This window comes from Tyto alba, unplaced genomic scaffold, assembly GCF_018691265.1.
Source record: "Tyto alba isolate M040663 unplaced genomic scaffold, T.alba_DEE_v4.0 Super-Scaffold_20, whole genome shotgun sequence".
Classification (NCBI taxonomy): Eukaryota; Metazoa; Chordata; class Aves; order Strigiformes; family Tytonidae; genus Tyto; species Tyto alba.
In genome coordinates this window covers 7540186-7556359 of record NW_024881283.1, presented here as the reverse complement: position 1 = coordinate 7556359, position 16174 = coordinate 7540186, and the positions used below count along the sequence as shown (strand labels likewise).

General features: G+C 53.8%; 1 protein-coding gene across 1 annotated transcript in view; it reads right to left on the bottom strand.

Moving 5' to 3' along the window:
- The window catches only part of RUNX3 (RUNX family transcription factor 3), a 41469-nt gene extending 25582 nt beyond the window's left edge, over positions 1-15887 (bottom strand). Inside the window, exons 1-3 of the mRNA XM_033003302.2 lie at positions 15267-15887; positions 13960-14116; positions 8947-9051 (exon numbers count right to left, since the gene is read on the bottom strand). Of these exons, the coding sequence (XP_032859193.1) occupies positions 8947-9051; positions 13960-14116; positions 15267-15527 (523 nt within the window). The 5' untranslated portion in view covers positions 15528-15887. The remainder of the gene's footprint in view (positions 1-8946; positions 9052-13959; positions 14117-15266) is intronic.
- Between the last annotated feature and the right edge of the window lie 287 nt (positions 15888-16174).

The window sequence follows — 16174 nt, the reverse complement described above, 5'->3', positions numbered from 1 at the left end:
CTCCGTGCAGGAGGCACGGGGTGGCTGAGGCTCTTGGGCACCGTCCAGGCAAGCGCCCCATCCCAGGCAGCAACAACCCCAACGGCAGCTGGAGGGATGGCAGAGAAAACACCAATAAAACTAAAATATTAAAATACCTTGCATCCTCACTGAGGATTTCCCACGCCTGCCTTGTTTCAGGACACCTCGAAAAGCCTACGCCCCATCCAAAGCCCTTTTCCTTCTCCGGGTAGGGCCCTTCGCCAGGCTGGATCAGCGCGGGGAGGTGGAGAAGCAGAGACCCACGAGCTCTGCCCGGGCTCCGTCCAGCAAAACCAGAGCACAGCCAGGATCAGCCTCATGTCCCCAGGCAGCATCATCCGCCCCGCGGGGAAGCACCGTGGCAGGTCCCCCGGCAGCAAGAGCGATGCCAGAGATCCCAGGTGGCTGTACGGAGCCTGAAGGGTCTCTTTAAACATCCAACTCCAACACGCACACAGAGCGGAGAATTAACAGGGGAGCAAGAAAGCGTCGCTCAGGATTTCCTCCCCAGGGAAAGGGACAGGTCTCGAGAACAGGGAAATCAGTGTGTTTTAAGCACAGGATTTTAAATTAGAACAGATCATAGCAATTTTACATTGACAAATAACTGTCCAGGAAGTGGTGAGGTCATTTATTTATTTAAATGATCTTGCTGGTTTGATTGATTTAGCGTTTTGGCATTTTTTTCCCTTATTTTTCCTTCTTCTTCACCATTTCCCTGTTGTTTTTTGGGTTTTGTTTCTGTTGGGGTTTTTTTTGTTTGTTTGTTTTTTCCCCAATTCCCGGACAAACTGGGAAATGTCTGTGTATTTATATCTAGCTAAGGACAAGTAGGGGAATAAAACAAAAGGCCCTAATAATACCCAAAACTATCACCCCACAGGAGCACTTCAGCACTGAGCCTGCTTTTAATTACAGAAACATCTCAAGTTCAAGTTTTATGCATCCCCACAAGGAAGCCTTTTTGCCAAGATAAAGATCTGAAATCGTACAATACTGGCACGACGTAGCCCCCGTCCTGGGTCTCCATTTGAGCTTCTAAGAAGTGCAAGACCCTCTGTTAATTTATTATCTCTTCTCCAAACACTTGCCAAAGCCGTGTCAAATCTCTGAGGGTAAAAGATGCAGCAAATATGCGGTGTCACTGCCCCGGGGATGCTGCAGACCACAGAGTCCCAAAATTGCCCATAGGAATATGGCAATAGGGGATCATTTTGCCTTTGCTCCTCTTTGGCTCCCACCCTGTAACCCCGTCCGACTGCTCCACTCCCTCTGCCTCATTCTCAGCTATTTTAGGCTGTTCCTCACTGACCTGCACCCGTCTGAGCCGCTCAGTAGATCCCAATTTCCCATGGCCCAGGAATGGGGGAGCTACAGATTTTATTTCACCATCCAGATTCATGGAGCTGGCACCCCAGAGCATCACCCCAAGCCTCCCCGCATCGCACCGGAGCCCCGCAGAGCTCCTCCAGGTCCCTGTCTCCTCTCAAAGTTGCTTCAAATCATAACAAAACCATGAGACAAATTTTTTTTTTTTTTTTTTTGCTATGTGGAGGAAGCACAGTGTGCATTTACACAAATCCCCCTCCAGCACAGGTCCACACAACAAAGCATCCTGAGACCGGCTGGCCAAAATCCCCACGGGCTGGGGGAAAAACAAAAGCTTCGCCGTGGGGTTCCCAGCATCAGCCCTGCTCCCCAACAGCAGCTCTGCCTTTCCCAAAAGCGCCAGCAATTTCCCTTCCATGAAGCACAGCGTATGGCAGGGCCAGGGTGGGATGGGTGAATTCATGGATCAGTCCCTTTTCTCAAAGGTAACAGGAATGTTTCTGCTTTGTCTTCCTTTTTCCCCCCCAAAACAGTGCAAATGAGGGAAGCTCTAAAGATGCTCTTTGTTACAAAGAGTCAGAAATCTCACCAGAAACCATCAACGCTTCTAAAGCCATCACGACCCAAAATTTAACAAGGAAATAACCAACTCCGCGATACTTTGAACACATCATTTCGCACTTTTGATGGCATTTAAACCATTAAGGCATGAAAATATGATACTGCTGAAGGAATCAACTCTGCACAGGGCGGCTGTACCCCAGGAAAAACAAACAGGAGCCTGGAAGGTCGCACCACAGGGAACCCCCCGCTGCCGGAACCCCCCAAATCTGAGCCCTGCCGCCAGCGAGCGCGGAGGGGCTGACTCAGCTCTTTGGCCTCACCCAGCCGCGGCTCTGGGCAAGCTGCCTTCACCTTCAAATCTTCAAATAAACACATCCCCACCGCGCTCGGGGGCTGCGGGGGAGCGGAGCTGGTTTGGGGGGGGTCGAGCCCGGCGCCGAGCAGAGGTGGTGGTGGGGAGGGACCACTCGCTGCGGGGACACGCAGGGACCAACTCTCCATGGGGGCGACCGTCCCAATTAAAGCACGGGAAGCTTCCCAACGCAGCCCACGGCAAATGCAAAACCCGAGTGCTCAGCCTCACCCACCCCTGCCCAAAATCTGCGGGTCAAATTGGGCAGGATGGGAAGCTTGAATTAGGGCAGCACCATCTTACAAGGTATTTCTGGCGATTTCTAGTTGTTAGCATCGTACTGAGGGCTCTGCAGGGCTCATTCTGATTAATGGGGTGGAATATTGCACTTCTTTTCCCTTCCCTGAGAATAATGGGGTTTCGGTTTTGCTATTCCTGGCCATCAATCTCAGACTCAACTACATCCACACGGGATTAGGAAAGTAATGGGAGGATCGCTTGCCTTGCTAGCACAGTCCTGCACATCCTTTTTCTCTCTGGCCTCAAGAAAAAAGGATTCAGATGCACCTTAAATAAATAATAAAAAAAAAAAAAGCGAGAAAGGCTTTCTGAGGGTGGCTTGTAGACACGCCAGGGTTCAGGGAGCCAGCGAGGCGCTGGGCGTGGGATGAGAACCGAGATGGAGGTGCTGAGATACGGGGTGTGGGCAGCGGTGCCGAGGTGTGTCCGGGCCAGCGGGTCCGAGGCAGGACAGGGCAGTTCAGGGCTCTGCTTTTATCAGCGCGGCTTCGAGATGGATAGGGAAGCCGCAGCGATGTGTGTGTCATCCCCAGCAAGTGCTGATACAACCCTTTCTCCTCCCCGGCTGCCACCCGGGCAGCGCAAGCGCTGCTGGAAGAAATGCCCTTACAGCAGGGCTGGGGGCACCCGAGGCCACAGGCACCCTCTTCCCACAGCCACCCCAGCACCCCAATAGTAACAGTGGCAAAGCCCTTTTCAGGCTGGATTTACAGATGGGATTTTCCCCTCTTTCTCCCAGTTTTTCCCTTTTTTACCCCATACTTGAAGCCAAGACCTCCCAATGCATGGGGCGCTCACGGGCATCCAGCACCCAAGCCACAGCCTTGCACCCACTGTCCGCCGGCACCCCGGGGACACAGATGCCACCTTGCACAGGCACAGACAAGGGGGTTCCCACCTTCTGCAGACCCCAAACTCTTCATTTCTCAGCCGAGAGCGCGGGGCTGGGCTGCAGCTCGGGCTGACGTCGCACACGGGGAGCAGGCGGGGAGGGAAACCCTCACCCAGCTGAGGCTCTCGAAAATATGAAAGCAAAATGCGGCGGTTCTTGGAAACGGCTCAGAGCCGTGGGAGGTGAGAAGCCTTTCCACCCGCCAGCTACGTGCTGTGCAAGGGGGGGAGCGGGTGCTCAGGGTGAGCCAGAGCAGCAGCCACCGAGCTGTCCCCTCCAGGGTGGCACCGCTCCCTCCCCAGGGACATGGAAGGAAGAAGCCTTTTGGGGAGGGAAAGGTGGCCACGGAGGGGATTTGTGATTGTGCAGGATGGGTCCCACTCAGAAAAACCCTGAAGAAAAAACACGGTGGGAGAGGGGATATAAAATGCTCTTGCCTGGCTGGGGGGACCCCACGCACAAGCCCACTCCCTCCTCCCAGTCCAAGCCAGCAGATGCTGTAGGATGGGGACACGGTCCTGGTGCTTCCTGTGGTCACACCACGCAGGAACAAGACCGAAAGCACCAAATCTCTGACGCACACACTCAAACCGAGCCCGGCGAGAGACACCAACCACCAGCACCAGCACCTCCGCAAGCATTCACACTGCTGCTGTGGCCGAGTGGGTGACAAGGGGGGGACATGAGGGCCCTGCTGCTCTTTATTCTTTAGGTGTGGAAACCCAAGCTACAACCCTTCCTCATTCTCACCTTCCATTTCAGCATTCAGCCCAGGACAGGAGAAAATTAAACTGCAATGCAAGAGCAGAAAGGTCCACGCTGCTGGGCAAGGGCTGCAGTCCCCAATGCCTTGCTCCAGCATCACACTCCCCCCTCTACTCGCCTCCTTGCTTGGGGAAGGGGGAATAAAACCAGCTCAGTTCACCCAAACTTACGCAACATTAAACCTCAGAAAGCAACTTTACACTCAAAGCAGTCCAAGCTTTGTCCAGACTCTGCACACCCTGGCACGGCTGCCTTGCACCCCCTTCCCATCTCCCCAGCACTGGCACACACGGCTCCGTGCACTCTCACAGCCCGAGGGATGGTTTTTACCCCAAGTGAGCACGGCTGGGTATAGATGTGCTTCCCCACAAAGGTTATGGTGGGTGATCAAGTCCTCTCAGTCTCCCTTTCCTCCTTGACACGGTGGTCAGGACATCAGGGATGGGACAGAAATCAGAAACAAGGGGTTAAGGGCAAAGGAGATCTAGAAAAAATGGGGAGAGAGGTTAAGGAAAACTGAATGGCAGGAAGAAAAATGTCAAGAGGGAGAAAAAAGGCATTTAAAGGACAAAAATATAAAAAAGTTTTGCACAAGGTTTGCCAAGAGATGGGGAGAAAGGGGCTGATGTTGCAAGGGGGAGCTGGGAGGAGGAGAGCAAAAATGTCAGCGGAGAGGTGAGAGTGGTGGGAAGGGAGAGGGAAGGGGAAGGGAGAGGGAAGGGGAAGGGAGAGGGAAGGGGAAGGGAGAGGGAAGGGGAAGGGAGAGGGAAGGGGAAGGGAGAGGGAAGGGGAAGGGAGAGGGAAGGGGAAGGGAGAGGGAAGGGGAAGGGAGAGGGAAGGGGAAGGGAGAGGGAAGGGGAAGGGAGAGGGAAGGGGAAGGGAGAGGGAAGGGGAAGGGAGAGGGAAGGGGAAGGGAGAGGGAAGGGGAAGGGAGAGGGAAGGGGAAGGGAGAGTCAGCCAGCAGGTGGGTGTGATGGGGGAGGCCCTGGAGATGCTCCCATTTACCCAGGAACAGACTAAACATCCCTGTATAGCTTCCAGCTATTCATTTTTCCATGTTCTGCCTCTTGTGGATTATTTTGCAAGCAGCTGTGGATGCGAGAGAGCTTTGCACCAGGGCTGCAGCTTGGCCGAGTCAGGCTCTTGCTAAATAAAGAGCTGCAGAGAAGGGGGGGAAAAAAAAGAAGGAAATTCCACAGGAAGTTCAAATATTTTATTACTTCCTGTTTGTACAAAGTATGTCAACACTTGGCACCCACTGCGCCATTTGTTTAGAGCTAAGGTGTCAACTTGAAAAAACGTCCTTTTTCTCTCCAGATCTAACCCAGAAAGAGCCTGAGCACAAAAAAAAAAAAAAATAAAAAAAAATCTCAGAGCGAGACTGCGTGAAGGCTTGCAGGGGATGCTCAAGGACCGAGACGGCGGCTCAGCCAAAGCCACCACCATTACCAGCCCCACGCACGCCCCGCACCGCTCCTCGCTTGGCTGTGGGTCCTTCACCACGCTTGGGTGTCTTCAACACCTTGGTCCTGCTCTCCTGGTCCCCCCGCATCCAGGCTTCATCCCCCGGCCCCGCGAGGGGCTCTGGCTGTCACCCGATTCCCCTGCGATTTCTCACCAACCTCAACTCGTTTTCAAACTCCTCAGAAGTTTTTCTGGGCACAGCTTTAGTTAAAAGACTTGCTCAAGGGCTGAGATGAAGCGATGGGACAGGGGTGGAAGATGAATGGGATGCTCAGAGGTGGGGCGTGGAGCCCGGCCACATTTCTGGCCCTAAAACCCCACAAGAACATTTGCTGGAGGAATTTCTCTGCATCTGAGAAGACGATGCCAAGGGCTTTCCCAGGATACCAAGACAAATGGCCAATTCTTTCCACATTAAGGGTGATTTTCTGCCCGCTCACACCAGCCCCACATCCAGCCCCAGCCCCAGCCCGCGCTGATCCTGCACAACAGCAGCCAACACACACCGTGTCCCACTCATTCGCAATATTGAAGCCAAGAAGGGGAAAAAAGAAACCCTCTATATATTCTTACACACACACATATCTGCATGCATATATACACGTGTATATATATACATATATATATATGTTAAAAAGGGTATGTTCTATACATACATGCACATAAAAATTGCAATATCTGCTTGCAGCTCTCACCTCCCAGAGCGAAGCAGGGGAGAGCAGTGCGAGCCATCGTGTTTGGCCGAAGGTGGTTTTTACTGGGGCTTTACTGGCTCTGATTGCCAGCCGGCGAGCCCGGCGGGTGCCGGCGCACCGAGGGGTGCTATGCCGGAGAGCCACCCAGTGGCAGGTTAATCAGGAAAACCATGCTGGGTTTCCACGAGTGAGCCCGGATCATTTTGCAGCCGGTGTTTCCACACCAAGGGTTTCTGCAGAGGACTGCAGGGAAGGGAGGGCAAAGGGCATTATTTAATTATTTTCTTTAAAAATGTCACGTTCATTAGAAAGCTCAAACTCAAGTGTGGCAAAAGAGAGGGGGTTTTTAAAATGCTTTTTCTTCCAGTGCAACACACTGGATTTTCATCAGTCATGAATTTAAGCCCCAGGGTCAAACTTGGAGTCAAAATATGACTGCTGCCAACAAATCTATGATCATCTGAAAAAACTCCAAAAAAATGTAACTTGGGTCTAAACTCCTTCAATCAGCAATTATGGGCTGTGGGGATGGGTCAGAGATCAGCCTTTGGAGTCCACGCAAGACAAAGGCATAAGCAGTGAATAAACACCACACGGATGTCCTCAAGGAGCCTACACCTCTGGCACAAACATTTTCAGGTCCACAAATCAGAAGAAAACCACACCAAACCCCAGAAAACTGCTGACATTGCAGCCCAGGATGGCATTCCAAGGAGGGCATCCCTCGGGCACACCAAGCCAGCGCCAGGGCAAGCTGCTCCATCCTCTGGTTTTGCCTAATTACACCAAACGAAGGCACAGCCCCAACCCAAACAGCACAGGGCGAGCATGCCCACGGCTCGGCCCCCCAGCTCCCTGCCTGGCTACGAAGCCTTCGCCTCCATATCAGAGAATTTAAATTAAAGATCAGGAGCAATTGGCTGAGATGTTGAAATTCAGGAGGAGCAGGTATGATTCAGCGGGGGTTTGGCGAGTGCTGGCTATCGGTGAAGTCAGAGCAAACCAAACGCTAAGAGTAGTAACTATCTCACCTGGTATTATTATTTATGTATTCCTGATTATTATTATTATTATTAGAAAGGTGATCAGATAAGGTGCTGAGCCAGGAGTCAGGAGACCTGGTTTCTATTCCTGATCTGGAAAAATTGTGAAATTCCCTGCCCAACCCCTACCTGCTTTCCCCTCCCGGCCCCGGGCTGAGCCTGTTCCCGGTTGCTGCAGCACCCACCGCGACCCACGTTTGCTCACCACCGTGGCCCCACAACTGGGACCTGCCTTGTCTTTCTGGCTTAAAAGAAAAACCAACAGTGTTGCCTTGCCTGGATGCTGGCCGTGCAAATCCAGCCCAGCAGCTCGACAAGCTCCTGTAAAGCCTCTCGCGCTCCAAAATAAAAATCAAGGGGGAAGATAATCCAGCAAGCCCTGATGTAAATAAAACCCCTCGCCGAGGTAACAGCCTCCATCTGGCCTGACATCAAGGGGCACCAATGGCCCAATGACAGCATCAACAGAAAATATTTTTTAAAGCATATTTAGAAGGATCAAACTGTTTCCCTTCAATTTGGGCACCGACAGCTTTACACGCGAAGGGAACAAACTCTGCTTTATAGTCCCCGGGGTGGTGCTGAGCGAGCAGGAAGGCAAAACCGGAGCAAAAAGCTGGAGATGGAGGCCCCAGGGACAAGGTCCCACCACACAGGAGGTTCCACAAAGCAAATAATACTCATGGCAAAAGGAAACTCCTCCAGCCAACAGCACCTCGCTCCTCGGATCACGGGAGACGCCAAGGTGAACTCAAACCAGCCCAACACCAAAACCCAACCCAGCGAAGCGGGTTTGCAAAGAGCCTCCCTCAGCCAAGAGGCACCGTCCTGCATCCAGGAGAGCCTACTCGATCAAAACAAAGACGGTTCTGCGGTTGAATTGCCTCTTTGGTTTTCTCAAGCAACGCAGCCCCCGGCCGCGGGTGCTGCCAGCCGGAGCCTTTGACAACCCGAAAGCGAAACCACCACTAACCAAAAGGGGAAGGTGCTTGCCGAGCTCTCCTGGGCCCGTGCGGACAGACAGGCAAATACAAGTACAGTGTGGAGGAAACCTGCAAACATTTTTAGTTTAATAATCAGCAAGTCAGCCCCCGAAGCTGGGCACAGCATCTGTGGCTTTGTAACCCCTCCCTAGAAACGCCCTGCCAGATTTCAGTCCTTTGTGTTTTTTTGCTGTCGAAGGCCAAAGGATTTTCCTCACATCCCAACCACCCCGAGGAGTGGAGCTATGAAACCATCCCTCCACGGTGGGATACGGAGCGCGGCGAGAGCCAGCAGCGGGCAGGGACACACGCCACACTTGTGTGGAGAAAATAAAATAAGCCAAGCCGTGCCCGCCGCGCCACAAGCTCGCTCGGCCATGCCAACGCCGTCTCGTTAGCTCTGCCAGCTGCAAACGGTGCCTGTCCTGGCTGGCTCTGCCCGGCCACGGAGGCGTCCTGCATCCCTCGGCCATGGAGAGCTCAGCCCCCTTTCACCCCCCCGCTACTCAGTGGCTGCCAAATAAAACACATCACTTACTTCGTGGCTCCCGGGGTCCGTCTACAGTCACTTTAATGGCTCGGTGATAGGTAGCGACTTGGGTGGGGTTGGTGAACACAGTGATTGTCAGGGTAAAGCTTTTTCCTAAGGAGGGTGGAGGAAGGAAAAAAAAAAAAAAAAAAATTAGGAGAAATTAGGTTATTCACATGGGTTCAGCTCTTGTGGGAGCAAAAGGCTCCTGCTGGAGCAAGCTCAGACACAAATATCCACATCCACCGAACTCCAACACACACATCATTTAATTTTATGAGACATTATTGCCGAGACACAAAGCTCGGCCGGCTCCCGCTGGGGTTCAGCTGGCTGCAGCAGAGAGAGGCTTGGACCCAGTTCAGAGCGGGAGCCAGGACCTTCCTGGATGGAAAAGTCACTTGTCCCCCCCTCCCCTGCCCTGTCCCCATATTGAACCCACAGCAGCTTCCTGGTGCCTTCCCGCTCAGATGCTTCCCCTCTTCCCATGGGAATCCAGCCCTGAAACGCAGCGCTGGACACGGGACCCCTTCGGCGAGGGACGGATTTGGGTCCCGGCACCCATGGGGTGCTCCTGTGGGAGCGAGCTGGTGAGACGGCGCCAGCCCATGGGCGATGGGTGTTGGCGTCGGCAGGGGAATCCTGGCAGCTTTGGCCCCATGGATGCACCCACGCGGGGATGTTTGGAGGGAAGCTGCGCCAGGCTCTTGGCCACGGGGGCACCCGCAGCCCATGTACGGGGACCAGGGCTGGGAATTGGAAACTGCAAAATGGGAACCGAATCTGGCCAGCTTTGGCCACCAGACATCCAGCTGCAGGGACTGTCCCCTCTTTCCCAGCCCTGACCAGAGAACAGGAACCCGCTGCTGGGAAGGAGTTTGGATACCATCATGGGGGCTGTCAGGGATGCTTTTGAAGCACTGAGCTTGTTGTCTCTTTTTTTTTTTTTTAAAAAAAAAAAAGGGGGTAAAGCAGTGAAAAGCTTTTGGGAAACCAATTTTGCAAGGACACAACAGTGACCCATCACCCTGGCAGAATAGGTTTCCATCCACAGCCCAAAAATGGTTTTGGCATCACAGAGGGTGTTATCACACCTGCACCCACATGTCACCCCGTTCTCCTCTCCCAGCACCCACCCTGACCCCAAACCCACTCGTGTCCTGCAGCCCCATCCCGGATCCTCTGCCCTCTCCTTGCCCCATCTCGGCTGCCATCACGCGTTCGATGCGCAGCCGATGGGGAGGCTGTGGGAGGGTGACAGCCCTGCCCGCGGAGCCCAGTGCTGTGCGGGAAGGGCCTCAGATCTCCCAGGAAGGGCCTCGGATCTCCCACAGCCTCCCCAGATTCAGGAGTCCCTGGGGTAAAGAAAGGAGGTTGCACTTACAAGGAAGCGAACCGCTCTAACCAACCCCCCCAAGAGCAATCACTGTGGGATTTCAAAGGTATCAAGTATTTCAGAGGTATAAACCCCAGCAAGAATCAGGCTGGAAATGCCCGTGCAATATCCCTCAGCTCCTCCAGCCTTTATTTCACAAATAAATGCATTAAGAAGACACCTCCTTTTTTTCCCCTAAAAGGATTAGGGGTTTTCAGATCCCGACCATCATTTATCTAAAAGGCTGGACCTGAGAATATCCATAGCAAAACAAAGGAGTATTTACACATTTAGAAGGAAAAAATAATAAACAGAAAAATGAAATTATCTCCTCCAGAGAACATCCTGCAGTTATCCCAGGTGGGAGAATTTCTCTACGGTGACATCAGAGGCGGGGAATTGCTGGCTTTAAAGCAGACAGCAAGCATCAATCCATGCCTAACCTCAGCTTTCGAAACAGAACTAAACACTGCACAAACCTTCAGCTCATTTTCTGCACAAAAATTACATTTTTTTTTTTTTTTAACCCTCCCAAATACAATTTTAATCCCTGGTGAAACAGTCATGCTGACAACCTGCACAGAAGAGCCGTGCTGCCGCAGCCTGCGGAACATAAAGTCTCCCAGCTGCCTGCACGGCCGCGGAAAAAAAACAACCAACACTGAGTATTTGTTGGCAAAAGGTTTGCAGCAGCAGAGTGCGGGGACAAGGACTATTAGGAGCAATTATTTAGGAAATCCTGCGGGAGGAGAGGCAAGGGGAGGGAGCCCCTTGGTTTGCAGGCGAGGCAGCAAGCAGCGTGCACCAAGGATCCGGCTTGAGACACACCACCCCCCGCACGCCCCAGGCACTGAGCCCTGCAGCTCCGTGCCCGGCTCCCCTACTTACTATTACATCTAATTTTGAAAATTATTTTTAATTTTTTTATTCTCCATGTAAAATAAATTCCCTGCATTTCGGTTGCTCCCCCGCTGCTCGCTGCAGATACAAATACCCCTCCGGGGAGGACGGCCGCAGCGCGGAGCCGACCAGGCCATTTTTGCGTCTCTTAACAGCTCTCAAAAATCCTCCCATGAATCGAAAATGACAATTATTACTCAGCATCATTTTTTTACTCATTTCCCGCCTTCTCGGGAAGCCAGGCTGAGGTTACTCATTCCCACCGCGCCCCAGCCACCGTTTGCCGGCTGCGTGGGGCTGGATCCCGGTTCCTGAGTGGGTTTGGGAGCACCCGTGGCTCCGTGGGGATATTCCGGCTGGGAGAGCAGGCGGTGGGGTGCAACGGGCACCACAGCACCCCGCTGGCCTTGGCTTTCATTTTATACAGTGCAATCTGAGCTGAAAAGGGGTGCTTTCCCCTCCCCTCTTTTTTTTTTTTTTTTTTTTTAAGAGCAAAGCATAGAGGGAAATTGGTCCTTCTCCCTTCCCTTTGTCTTGCACATGGAGACGGTAATTTTTTTTGGGGGTGGTAAGTACCTGCTCCTCCTAGCTCACAGTGCCGGGGAATGATCTCAGACACATTAATACTAAAAATGCCCAGTTCTGAACCATTTACAAGTCATGTTTTCAAAACGGGAGCCTCGCTGCTTCTGATTTTACAGGGCTCCTGCAGCTCGGGCACCCGCACGGGGACTGGCTGTGTGTGCTTACAGATGCTCGCGTCCACACATCGGATTTACACAAACATTTACACACACACAGAGCTCTGCTCCAACAAAATATTTTGCAGCGAATCCAGATTTCTGCCTGAATAAACGAAACGAGCACTGAGCTTTCAGAGATTAAGCTGAACAAGGGAAAGCAAGTGGGACACCCAGAATGAAAATTCAATAGAAACGATTTTTCACACTAAATCGGTCTGAAAGAGCCCCTTGCCAGGAAAGCACGGCCGTGTGCGGGGAGCTGAACACACACTTCACACTGTGAGAAAACCCCACTGTGCCACCTTCACCCCAGCCCCGATGGGGTTATTCCTCTGCAAATATTACAAAGCCTCATCCCACAATAATATATTAAAAAAAAATAAAAATAAAAATCAGCACTTGAATTATGCTTCACGCTCTGGAGCCTGTTAGAGGTAGTAGAGGTGTTTCCACTGCTGTAATGAGTGTTTGTCAGGACTCTGACCGAGGAAGAAGACTGTTCACACGAGGGCTTTCTGAGACTGTAAACTACTGTTAATTTAGATCTTGGGACTGTAGAGGAATAAAGTTAATAATGAATGCAAGAGTCAAGCTGAGATTGGGTTGCATTCAGTTTGGAAATTTATGAAGGAAGATGAAAAAAAAAAAAAAATCAAAAAACAAACCAAAAAAAAAAAAAAACACAACAGAAAGAAAAGAGCCTAACAGAATAATTGATTACAGAAATGAAAGCGTAATTCATAAAAGGAAAACATTTTCCATCCATCAACCTGCAACCAGTTAAGTGGAGAGTTTTAAAGAAACTGCAACATGGAGAAGGAGCCAACAGGAAAAAGGAAATGTATGAAAGAATGTAAACTATTCAAGTTTCATAAAAAGGAACAAGTAAACAGTTATTACATGCAAATAATTCCTAACATCACTGCTTTTAATTAATGCAGAGAAGTCAAAATATATCTGACATTGTGTGTGTACACTCGAAACCTTTGAGAAATGCTGCCATACGGCCACTAAAATATAGTATTCTTATTTTTGTTTAAACGAACAATTAAGTGCTTCGATCTGCGGTGTTTATTGGTGATGAAGTGCTGAAATTCTATTTATACTATTTGAAATTCAGGTCCAATACGGCCTCGAGGGAAGGGCGGGAAGGCTCAGCCCCCGGCACCCGCTGCCGTTCAGCGTTTTCAGGGGATTTATTTCCCTCTCCTCGGATGCCACAGCCCGAGTTTCTTTGATGGTTTTCTTTGAAAAAGCCAACGGCGTGATCCGTTTAAGGCTAGATGATAGAGCCAACCTCTACGGCCAGAAAGTAAAATTTCTCTCCCTCTTTTCCGTGCAACAAAGCGTGGAGAAAATGAACCAACCTTCCCCCCAAAAGCACCCACAGCTTTGCCCTGCGCCCGCGTCTCCCCATCGCAATGAACCTTTTGCCCCGCTCCCCGGCGAGGGCTACGTGATTATTTTACTTTAAAATACTCGATTTTCACCATTTCAAAAGCAACTGCCGGGCAGGTTGCTGCCCCCGAACACATTCACCTGCGGAGGGGACGCACCGCGCACACTCCGCTGCCTCCTCTCACCTCGCTGAGGAGGGAAATTCCGGATTTACAACAAGGTGTATTTACCCCTGGCCCGGGACGAGCCGGGCAGAGCCGCTTTGCTGCGGGGGGGGGGGGGCGGCCGGGGCTGCTCCCGCATCCCCCCACTCGGGAACCGCATCCCCCCCACTCGGGAACCGCTGTGGGGCTGGGGGTTTTCCTCCCTGCGTGACAAGCCCAGCCCACAGCAACGAAACCACCAGTCCGCGAGAAGTGCGCCGTTAAAATAAAATAAAATTAAACTTACTTTTATATTTTTCTTTTCTTTTTTTTTTTTGTTTTTTGTTTTTTGTTTGGTTTGTTTGTTTTTTCCTTTCCCCCCCCCCCCCCCCCCCCCATCTCATTTTTTTTTCTCCCTAAAAAGCCCAATTAAAAGGGCAACCATTTCCTGACCGGTACCTACCCCTGCCGCTTCTCCCAACAAATCTGAGGTCGTTAAATCTTGCCACTTGGTTTTTCATCACGGCGGAGGCGTTGCGGAGCTCTGCCGAGTAGTTTTCGTCGTTCCCTGCCATCACCGTGACCACCGTCCCATCGGGGACATCTCCGAGGGCTACGACCTAAGGCAGGATGAGAGGATTTTAGGCTGAAATTAACTGCGGTCGGAGCTAACCTGCCCTACGGTTCCTTCTCCCTAAAAACCTCCAAAACCAAAGCAAAACTAAACTCAATCCGAGCCCTCAATGAAGGCTGGAAAATCGGAGGGGAAAGAGGTAAATGAGCTAAAAAAAGGGGTTAAAAGGAGCGAGGGGCTTCCACGGGGCGGGGAGGAGGGGGTCAGCCCCCCCCCCCCCCCCCCCCCACCTCTGCGAACCGCGTTTTTATTTTGTTTGATTCATGGGGAAGAAAAGCGATGCCGCGCCCGCGGCCCCAGAGCTCCGCGCCCGGTCCGGGGGAAGCGCGGGGAATCGGCGGCGCTACGCGGCCGCGGAAGGGAGCGCGGAGCCTGCGCCCGGCTGGCGAAAAATGGTGTTTCCCCCCCTCCTTGCCCGGGGAGCAGCGCCCCGAGCTCCCGGCTCCGGGGCGGCCGGGGGAACCCCGTTTGTACCACCCCCCACCCCCCCCGCCCGCCCCGGAGCTCCGCTGCCGTCCTGCCCGGCTCCCCCTGCCTCTCCTCCCGGTGATTTTTGGCTTTCCTCGCCTCAGCCCCGTTCCCCCAAACCCCAGCCCCGGCCACACAGCGGGGATGCCGGCCTGGGGGTGCCCCGACGGGTCGCCACGTCCCGCGGGAGCGGAGCCGGGCGGCCGCGGGGAGCCCGGGCAGCGCAGCCCGGTGTCGGTGCTTCAGCTCTTCGCTTTCTTTTTTTTTTTTTTTTTTTTTTTCTTTTTTTTTTTTTTTTTGCAGATTAGATCTCCTTTCCTTGCCTCTCTCTCCCTCTCCCAGGAAGGTAATTAACCTCCACTCTCATTAAACTTCAAAGTTGCCTGAGAGCTCCTAACTGTACGGAATATCTAAGATGCTGTGACCGCGGGGCAATGCGGAGACTTGATTAAAAATAATAAACCGGGCTCCCTTGAAGGTGATGTCAGGAGCGAGTTAAAGTGAAAGGGGCGGAGGGAAAGAGGCGAGTGGGTCGGAGCGGAGGGCAAGCCCGGAGCCGAGCGGGTCCCTGCGAGCAACCGGGGCTACCAGCCCTGAGCAGAGCCGGTCCCTGCGAGCCAGCTGGGCTACCAGCCCGGCCGCAGCCCTCCCCGGAGCTCCCGGCTTACCTTGAAGGCGACGGGCAGCGTCTTGTTGCACCTCCAGTGGGACGGCAGCACCGAGCACAAGAAGTTGGGGCTGTCGGTGCGCACCAGTTCGCCGGCGTGGTCGGCCAGTACATCCACGACGGAGCGGACCTCGGGACGAGCCCGGGCACCCGGAGCGGGGGCCCCCAGCGCCCCGCTGTTCTCGCCCATCTTACCGCAGGGGAAGGCCGTGGAGGGGGGTGTGAAGCGCCTGCTGGTGCTCGGGTCTACGGGAATACGCATCACAACGGCGGGCGTCAGGGAGCCGCCGCGGCCCGGGGGGACGAGGAGAGACCCGGCGGGGCTCGGCGGCGGGGCGCGGCGGGGGCAGCGGCGGCCGGGCCCCGCGCTGCCTCGCTCCGTCCCGGCAGATCGCCGTCCTCGGCGGGGCGGCGCGGGGAAAACGGTCCGGGGTGTCCGTTCCCGCCCGGTTCCCGGGCTCGTCCCCGGTAGTTTCGCTGTTGTCCCGCCCGGGGAAAAACGGCTCGGAACCCCGGCAAAGCCACGTCGCGACCGGGCGCCCTCGGCTGCAGGCGGGTCCCCTCCGCCGGGCGGCCCCGAAACCAGCTCCCAAGTGTCAGCCGCGCCGCCCGGTACCGTATTTACTGCCGGCCCCGGGGGGGGCGGGCCGCGCCCTGACGGACGGGGCGCCGCGCCAATGGGACGGCCGCGGGGGTTCCTTCTCCCCGCCCACCACCCGGCTCCGGCGGGGCGAAAGGGCGTGGTCAAATAAAAAAGGGGCGTGGGCACGGCGGGAAAGAGGCGTGGTCTGAACTGAAAGAGGCGTGGCCTCGGGTAGTCACGCCCCCCGGGGTGGCCCGGCGGGGCGGGCGCACGTCGGGGCCCCGGTGGCTTCTCGCCGCCGCCGCCGGAGGGTTTTGGGGCGCGAT